This window comes from Quercus lobata, chromosome 6, assembly GCF_001633185.2.
Source record: "Quercus lobata isolate SW786 chromosome 6, ValleyOak3.0 Primary Assembly, whole genome shotgun sequence".
NCBI lineage: Eukaryota > Viridiplantae > Streptophyta > Magnoliopsida > Fagales > Fagaceae > Quercus > Quercus lobata.
Window position 1 is genome coordinate 43287920 of NC_044909.1, and position 10024 is coordinate 43297943.

General features: G+C 35.6%; 1 protein-coding gene across 1 annotated transcript; it reads left to right on the plus strand.

Annotated features, from left to right (window-relative positions):
• The first annotated feature begins 1870 nt into the window (after window positions 1-1870).
• LOC115995187 (L-ascorbate oxidase homolog) lies at window positions 1871-6899 on the plus strand. The gene is made up of 9 exons (XM_031119647.1): window positions 1871-2087; window positions 2189-2346; window positions 2436-2545; window positions 3250-3520; window positions 4250-4346; window positions 4493-4838; window positions 4939-5304; window positions 5384-5462; window positions 6384-6899. Exons 2-9 carry the CDS (start codon window positions 2194-2196, stop codon window positions 6585-6587), a joined length of 1626 nt encoding a protein of 541 aa, XP_030975507.1. The 5' UTR covers window positions 1871-2087; window positions 2189-2193; the 3' UTR covers window positions 6588-6899.
• The last annotated feature ends 3125 nt before the right edge of the window (window positions 6900-10024 follow it).

Genomic DNA, 10024 nt, shown 5'->3' on the forward strand with positions numbered 1-10024 from the left:
ACTAAGCTGTACCGCAATTGGCTGAAATTGCGAAATGAGGAAGGGGGCGGCATTATCTTAAGCTTAAGCTGCCTTGCAAACCCAATGTAATTTGTTATTGTGAAATGTGAATAAAATATGCATATTCTTTCACAAAAATTAGTCCCATCCAAATCCAAGTGGCCGCCATCTTCAGCATAAGATAATGGTAATATAATAATAATAATGTATAATGCATTTATCAGTGCCTATATAAAAAACTAATTGGTGTTTTGAGATTTGAAATTTAAACCTGTTTACATAAAAAACTAATTAGTATTTTGGCTGACAATAGAGAATAATTATCACAAAACAAAAATAAATAAATAAATAAAGCAAAACGAAAATGCTAAAAGGATAATAATAGTATAATGTATAAAGCATTTACAGGCTGCTCAGTTCCATTTCTGTAATTTCCAAAGCCAACTGAAATTTGGGAAAACAACACGAAAAATCATTTAGACCATCACTGGCTCGCGTATCTGCATGTGACTGTGAGAATGACATTTACTTGTTTTCTTTCGCAAAATATAAAATGGGTGCCACATTCAATTGGTTAATCCAATCTCACTGTTTATGCGTGCTCGTAACCACCAACTATACTCTCTATACTTTCTATAAAAAAAAAAAAACTATACTCTCTATAGTTATACTCTCTATAGTCATAAATATGACACCTATAAAAATCTTCCCAAAATTATTATTATTTTCAGAATTATGGGCCCATCCCCATCCTCCAAACAAAAACAAAAACAAAAGCAAAAAAAAAAAAAACAGTCCCAACTTATCAATAAAAAGGTAATGGAAGAAAAAGAAAAAGATTAAAGAAAGCTTGAAAAGATAGGCTAAGTAATAGTACTAGTAGTTATGAGTAATCAAGGCCGAAATTAGAGGGGTTTTCGCTTTTTCGGTCCAACCAAATTAGTCTATTCCGCTTTCACACTACGCATGAATGAGATAAAGTTAAGAGTTTAGAGGTGAGGATTAAGCTTTTGTTTGAAGCAAACCCCAAATTATTACTCTTATGTATAATAATCACACATGAAGGCTGCGTTTGTTTCGACTTCAAACTGATTCCGGAAATGATTTTCCGGAAAATAGGTGTGTTTGGTTGGTCCGGAAAATTCTATTTTCCGGAAATTGAAATCCGTTGACTGAGAAAAAAAGGGTTTGACCACGGAAATGAATTTCCGTCTCTATTTTCGCTTCAAACGATTTCCAGAAAAAGAGAGAGAGAGAGAGAGAGAGCGCGCGCGCGCGCGAGGGAAGGAGGAAAACACAAACCCAACAACCCAGAAAACCCAACAACCCAGATCGCGCGATCGCGATTTCGCCGGCGGATCGCGATCTCGCGACGGCGCGATCTCGCGACGGCGCGATCTCGCGTTCGCGAGATCGCGATCGACGCTTCGCGAGATCGCGCCGGATCGCCGTTGATCGCGATCTCGCCTTCGCGAGATCGCGCCGGATCGAGATCGCGATCGACGGCGCGATCTCGCGAAGCGTCGATCGCGATCTCGCGAACGCGAGATCGCGCCGTCGCGAGATCGCGCCGTCGCGAGATCGCGATCTCGCCTTCGCGAGATCGCGCCGGCGAGATCGCGATCCGCCGGCGAAATCGCGATCGCGCGATCTGGGTTGTTGGGTTTTCTGGGTTGTTGGGTTTGTGTTTTCCTCCTTCTTTTCCAAACACTAGAAAATATTTTCCGGAAAATTTTTTGAAACACAACCAAACACACAAAAATATTTTCCTTTTCCGGAAATTAGCATTTCCGGAAAATATGTATTTTCCGGAAAACGTTTTACGGCAACCAAACACAGAAAACGCGTCGAATTCGCCCCCAACACGGGAACATTTCAAAATAAAATAAAAAAAGCACAACTCAACTAATCAAAAAAGAAATTTGCTACTACCCAGTTGCAAACAGTACTAAAAAATTTCACACATACCCGGTGAAGCTTTTTTTCCCGCGTTGTTCTTATATAAGGCTGTCCTGTCTAGTCTACTGATAGCCACACTTCCCACTGTGACCCCAAAGCAACTGACTCTTTTCCGCCCCAAAAAATTGGTAATGCTGTTGATGTTTTACATTTCATTGTTATAACATTCTATCCAATTTTGGTATTGTTTTGTATTATTATGACTAATGGGGTGGCTTTGTTTTGGCAGATCCAATGGAAAAATCAGCTTTGCTGCTAATGCTCCATGTGTTTTGTGGAGTTTTGGCACTTTTCAGCGTTTCTCAGGTGACAGCAGATGACCCATATAAGTATTTCACATGGACTGTGACATATGGGACTCTTTCTCCTCTGGGTGTACCCCAACAGGTTGGTATTGAATCTTATTGTCTTGGATTATTGACTAAAGAGTTGGGGGGTTTTTGATTTTCTAATGTTACGGTGTTTGATTTTTGAAGGTAATCCTTATCAATGGTCAATTTCCTGGTCCTAGACTTGATGTGGTAACTAATAACAACATCATCCTTAACCTCATTAACAAACTGGATGAGCCTTTCCTATTGACATGGTGAGTAACTGAGTATTGCTCTGTCTATGACTTGCCCCTTTTATGTTACGCAGATCTGGGCTCAAGGTTCTCATTTTTTTTTTCTATGCTGCTCACATGCCAGTGTTTTGTTTTTTGTTTTATAAATTGTTATTAGGAAGTGTGGCCAATCCTAATTAGTTTGTTAAGGATCTATAGTCGACCCCAAAATTTTTGGAACTAAGGCTTTGGTTGTTGTTTTATGAAGTTTGGGGAAAGGCAACAATGTAGCTTCTTTGAGTAGCTTTGCCTTTTGAGTTTTGATAGTTTCTTTGGTATTATGGAAAACATTGTTCAAGTTTGGAAAGTTTCAGACTTTCAGTAACTTAAAATAGTAGTCTACCTTTAAAATTGACAATGACGGTTCTGTGTGCTAGTTTTAATAATCCAGTGACCTTTGATAATTTACCTCACCCTAGAATATCTAGAGATTTTTGTTTTCTTGGATTTAACTTGATTAAAAATCTGATTGTTTCAAAATCCCAATTTCTTCTATTTTCTAACTTGGTGCTTAGCTTTGTAAAATTGAATTGAGAAATTCGCTAACAGCAAATGTTAAAATGTTGTAGTTTTGTAAAATGGAGTAGTACTAGTATGATATGAAATTTGTATTTGCAGTTTCTTTACCTTCATACCAGATAATGTGGTTGTGGCATAGTACTGATAACTTGTTTTATGACAAATAGGAATGGTATTAAACAAAGGAAGAACTCATGGCAAGATGGAGTGCTAGGTACCAATTGCCCTATCCCTCCAAATTCGAACTTCACTTACAAGTTTCAAGTCAAGGATCAGATTGGAACCTTCACCTATTTCCCGTCTATTCTACTGCACAAAGCTTCTGGAGGGTTTGGAGGACTCAATGTCTATGAGAGACCTCTGATACCAATCCCGTTTCCAACTCCTGATGGAGATTTCACTTTACTTGCCGGTGATTGGTTCAAAACCGACCGTAAGGTCAGTGAGATATAATGTTTTTTCTTTGTTTGAATGCACACATATTTCATTGACACTGCTATCCTTATAGAAATGGCACTCTTTATGTGCATTTGTTTGAAGGATGATTACATTAGGCTCTATGTTTACTACCAAAAATCCACTTCTCCTAGCCATTTTGCCCGAGAATTTTCTATAATCATTCCAGAAAATGTCAAAGCAACGCTGTAGGACGTCAACATTTCAATAGGAATTGTGAATCTATCCAGGGCCACGGATTTTGGTCATTTGAGCCAATAAAAGCTGTTTAAAGCTCTTTCTTACTCTTCACCTGTGACAGAAGCATTGCACATCAAATGGCTGCTAGCTAGTTAAGCTTATTGGTTGTAGTTCATCCCACTCTTCTTACAAAATTTCTATCAAAGAGACCATTCTTCCGTTGTATTTCTCTCTTATTTTTCCTTGGACTTGAACCCTGTGTGGTAGTTCAGAAACCGCTAGACATAATGTTGGTTTGAAATGTGTTTTTAATCTTCCAAGTTTCTCTTTCCTTTTCCTTTGAGGTGAATATTTTGAGCCTATCTGGGTCTTTAAATCATATAGCCAGCCATCATTTAATTCTGAAGGAAAACATTGCTTTAGTGCTACGTGCTACTTGGAAAATGTAGAATTTGACAACTTTTACCTTTTGTGTAATACTCCTAATGGCTTGTTTAGACCTCTCATAATAATTTCTCATGATGTTTGCAGACATTGCAGCAATCTTTGGACTCAGGGAAATCTCTTCCCTTCCCTGATGGTATCCTTATAAATGGCCAGGCTCAAAATACCTTCAACGGTGATCAAGGTCATCCTCAATAATTAGTTTGCTATATTCTTGATTCATTGAAGAACAATTTAGCACTTGGCCTATTTTGACTTCTCTAAGTAACTCTCACATACACTCATATCAAAAATATTTCTTTAACATCTATCTGCTTCTTATGTTTTCAGGTAAAACCTACATGTTCAGGATCTCAAACGTGGGCTTAGCAACCTCGTTGAACTTTAGAATTCAGGGCCATTCACTGAAGTTAGTTGAGGTCGAAGGATCTCATACCGTTCAAGACACATATGACTCTCTTGATGTACATGTTGGCCAATCCGTGGCTGTCTTAGTAACCTTAAATCAGCCTCCAAAGGACTACTACATTGTTGCATCCACACGATTCACTAAGCAAGTTCTTTCAGCAAATGCAGTTTTACACTACACGAACTCTCAGACCCGCGTCTCTGGACCCTTGCCAGCTGGTCCTACTTACCAAGTACACTGGTCTATGAAGCAAGCCAGAACCTTCAGGTATGCAATAAGAAGACCTTTGCAAAATAAGCCTAAGGGTATAATGATTTTATAGTGTAATGCTTTGGTTTTGTTGTTCTAAACTTTGTTCTCCTTATAGGTGGAATTTGACAGCAAGTGCAGCTAGGCCTAACCCTCAGGGTTCATACCATTATGGGAAAATAACACCTGTAAAGACGATTGTGTTGGCCAACTCAGCCCCTTTAATTAATGGAAAACAGCGTTATGCTGTTAACAGGGTCTCCTACATTAATGCTGACACCCCTCTGAAACTTGCTGATTATTTCAACATCCCTGGCATCTTCAGCTTGGATTCCATCCAAAGTCTTCCCTCTGATGGTCCAGCATATTTAAGTACCTCTGTTATTCCAGCCTCCCTCCATGATTTTATTGAAGTTGTTTTCCAAAACAATGAAAAAACCCTTCAGTCTTGGCATCTTGATGGTTATGACTTTTGGGTTGTTGGGTAAGTTAGTTTCTTCATTGGACTTTTAATTCTTGTGAGTTTAGGTAGGTTGTACTAATTATCATTTCAACAAATGCAGTTATGGTTCCGGACAGTGGACACAAGCCAAAAGAAGCACCTATAATCTGGTTGATGCTCTAACTAGACATACTGCTCAGGTAAATTAACCAATCTTGATGTACTGTTCCCTTGATATTTTTCCAGATCATAGTGGGAAATGCCTTGTCTATTATTCACTGCTGTAAAGGGTCTTTTTTTTATTGGCTGAAAGTGAAAATTCAACACATAATCACTTTGGGGAGGCAGTGTCTAGTACACACATTGCACGCAAAGGATTCCTCACAATAGGGGATGTAAATGGCTGTGTGAATCCCACTTGTTGCATAAAATGGTTGCACTAGATACTCTCTGCACTTTGAGGACGGATCTAATCATCCTCAATTCAGAAACAGAGAAATAAACCATAGAAAACAAACACTCATACACACATAACAACAACCAAGTCTTATTCCCAAAATTATTGAGATCAACTATATATGGAACCTCAACTTACTAGTCAAAGTCGACCAATATAGAATATAATAGATAATTCATATTGTGTTGAATTGACTCAACAAACATTTTTATGTAAACAAAAAATATATTATATATGCTTGGAATTGTTGGAAGCTTCATATACTGCATTGGACAAGACATATATATCAGTCAACATATTTTGCTAAGAGCACAAGTTGTTCTTAAAAAAAAAAAAAAAAATTGAAATACTTGCTTGAGTAAACATCTATGGCACCGCTTGAGTAAACATCTACGGCACCTCTGTCAAGTCATTTTATAAAAATGTCCTTTGGATACTTGTTAAGAAATAGCACATTAGATGGTTTCCACCAATATCAGTCACCATGAGGATAAGACTGCACAATATAGCGTGGAAGATCCAGTATCATCTTTATGTTATCCATTGACTGCTCAACTTAAGACATTAGCTATAAAGGTCACAAGAAGTAACTAAATGACCGTATGGCTATTTTTATATGATTCTTTTATATACTTTTCCTAATATGCTTTGCATATTCCTGCAGGTGTATCCAAACTCTTGGACCTCAATATTGATCTCCTTGGACAATCAAGGTATGTGGAACTTCAGGTCTGCAATATGGGATAGGCAGTACCTTGGGCAACAATTGTATCTCAGAGTCTGGAATGCAGCCCACAACCTTGCCAATGAATATGACATTCCTGCTAATGCTTTGCTTTGTGGCAAAGCCGTGGGAAGGAAGCCATAGTACGACCCACTATTATTTATTTGAAGCATTTTTCCTTTCAAAAAATATTTTTATTTTCCAGTCATGAGGGTTTGACTACAAGACAGCACACAAAGAAGGGAGAAAAAAAAAATTAGGGTTATTTAGTTGTACGGGGCTCTATTTGTATGTCTCAAATTATTTTAGATGAATTTACTTTTGCTTGTATGATTGTGTCATTTGTAAATGTTTGGATGATTGGATCCATTTTATTCTGGAAGTTTGTAGTTCTATAAATTTATAATTTTGAAATTACAATGTCAAGTACCTATGCAATTCCATTGATCCAAGAAATTATTGGGTGCACTGAGTGGACCATGATCCACCCATCTCATAAATAAATGCCTCATCTATATCTATATATATATATATATATATATATATCTAAAAGCTGAAGCGTAACATTTATTGTTGCTTATTTTATTTTCATTAATAAAAAATTGTATTTTTTTTCCATTTTTTTTCTATCAGTCTTTTAATGTTTTTGCAGTTTTCACTTCAACTTCCATAACACTTATGACTTTTTATCTCCACTATTTTAAACTTCCCATGTAAGCTCTTTAATGCCTCAAACTCTCCATCTCCTCCTTTATTGCCTCTTACTCTTCTCATTGAATCCAACTAGTTCATAATATTCAATTGCCATTGCCCCTATAAAATTAGAAAGATAAATCGAACATAAAATATATAAACCGTTAGATGTTATCGATTTCTCTTAACCAGAAAGGGAATGGTTTTGGATTTAACTCCTGCAAGTATAGAGCTCCTTTCAGAACTACAAACCTATATTCTTAAATGAGGATATCGTTCTGTTCCTTCAAACCATATGGTATGTCAAGTGTATTTTATATATTGTAGTGTTATGTGTGTTTGTGTGTATGTGTGTGTGTGTGTATCTCTCTCTCTCTCTTACAATGAAATGCTGCCAAGAAAGTGGTTTGCTCTCTATTTCAATGCTGAAGGTAATCCAAATATTTGCAGTTCTATATTTCCACGTGTTTGATAAAATGACTAAAAGAAGGATTAAAAAAAAAAAAAAAAACAAAGATGGCCATGTTCATGTAGGGAAAAAAAGGAAGAATGAATATTTAAGAATACTATTATGTTGGTAAACTTCATTCATAAATGGGTGTGTTTCATTGGATTTATTGCAGCAATGATGATAGTAAAACAAAATTTAGGCAATGATAAGAGCCCAAATTCTTCACCAATCAGTTCCAATGAAAAGAATGAAAGAAAAACTAATATTTAATAATAAAAAAAATCAAATGTTCTAGCAGTTGCGTGGGTTTTTTTTTTTTTTTTTATTTTTTTTTTATCATTACCACCTGGATTTTTGTAGTTGATAGAAAGAACAATAATTTGCATAATGAATACTTCATATTAGGATGCATCATACCAAAAAAATGACAAGATATATAATATACTTATACTACAATTAATTTTCATTTTCATTACCACGTCATCTTTGCCAAAACAGAATAACCTATCTAAAAATTGTGACTCTAATAATAATAATAAATCAAAGTCTTTTCTAAATGAGTTTCCTGAATATAAAAGTTATCAAATGCTATAAGAATGATTCTTTGTTTGCTTCTAGGTAATACGAATGGCTCACTCTATGAGTATATTCTCTATTGTTTTAATTATTTTAAATGACAATAAATTAGGCTACTCTATTTTATTAGGAAAAAAATACGTTTTAGGTTTCTATTTTTTTATTATTAATTATTATCGTTAAATCACAATAATCATTCAAATAATAATTACATTCTCTCTCTGTCTCTCTCTCTCACACACACACACATATGAACAAACCATAACAAGAGAGAAATATTCAATTGCACAAAAATTTACACTAAGATTTCTCTACTTTTTTTTTTCTACTTATTATTATTATTACTCTTAATATGTCAATTTGAATTCATTGTTTTTGTAAAAGCCATATTTACTCTACACTATATTTAATTATGAAATTTTTAGCATATGTTGTATATATATTTGATAGCTGATTTAAATGATTTTTTCACAAAATTTTGTTTGAATAATTTGATAAATTATGTTATATATTTTTGGGCTTTATTATTATTATTTTTATTAATGGCAGTTTACTGATTTATGTGGTAAGAATTTTCTTTAGGCAATTCATAAAATGATCCTTAACAAATTTTTATTAAAATTTTTTTTTCTTTCAAATAATTACGTTTAACCACAAAATAACCATTAATAATATTCCCACGCATTGTGTGGGTTTACGACTAGTATTTTATATAGTTAAGTCAGATCCTAATGAAACAATGCCTACAACTCCATCCTCATCCCCATCGGTAACTTGAATTTCCTCTTCATCATCATCACTGAATCTGGATTGGCTGGGGCTTTCTTTTCTCTGTCTGGTTTTTGGAGCAACTACACGCATCCATGGATCAAATTGAAATTCATTCTCATCTGTTGACAGACAACCCTTATGTACCTTTCAACACTCTTGTTCCTGATGACCAAGTATACCACACCTATAACAGAAGGTAGGCAGCCTTTCATACTTAAAGAACACCCAACCTTCCTCCGCCCCTTCAATATGAACCATTTTTCCTCTCATAAGGGGTTTGGTAACATCAATATCAACCTGAATCCTAAGGAAGGGACCCCAAGCAAATCCACTCTTCGGGGCATCAACCAAAATCGGAACTCCAATCTCATTGGCAATTCGGGAACCAACAGATGAATTCATACTTTTAATGGGAATATTGAAGACCCGAATCTAAAGAGGAGAGTATTTGAAGAAAACATTACCTGGACTGAGATCACCTGTAAATCGCTTCAGTAAAATCAATCTCCTATCAAAGGACCAAGGACTTTTGTCTAGAACCTCCACCATGTCCTCCTCACTTATAAAGATAGCCAAATATATATAAATATATATATATATATATATATATATATATTGTTTCCAACCTCTTTAATAGTAACATCATGCAACCCACGCCAAAGTTTTTGGACTGTGGATTTAAACGCCTCCTTGTTAAATTCCTTGCTAGTTTGTAACTTGAATAAGATACTGAATTTTGCATGTTGTTTTGATGAGTTTGACACATCGTGGGAGCTCACGGCCAAAACTCCTTTTTCATCATCCGAGAGATTAAATTTCCTCCACATCTCCTCCATTGCCGCATCCATTGATAATGACAAGTGTATCAAAGAAAGAAAAGAAGGAAAATAAAAGAAAGGGATGAAAAAAGATAAAAAGAAAAGAAAAATCCCCTACTGCAATCAGCAAAACAGACGAGAGAGGTTTGAATCTTATGTTGGACAACGTAAGTTGGTTTCTTTTACTTCCCAAGACTCCAGAGAGTCAAGGAGAGAAAAGTTAGGCTAATTAGTGTTTAAACAACATTACACAACTCACAATAATGGGAGAA

Excerpts from the sequence above, each read along its gene's own strand:
- LOC115995187 (XM_031119647.1), top strand. The coding sequence starts at position 2,194 with ATGGAAAAATCAGCTTTGCTGCTAATGCTCCATGTGTTTTGTGGAGTT. Across the intron at positions 4,839-4,938 it reads AAGCAAGCCAGAACCTTCAG|GTGGAATTTGACAGCAAGTG; the intron begins GTATGCAATAAG and ends TTCTCCTTATAG. Across the intron at positions 5,305-5,383 it reads TATGACTTTTGGGTTGTTGG|TTATGGTTCCGGACAGTGGA; the intron begins GTAAGTTAGTTT and ends CAACAAATGCAG.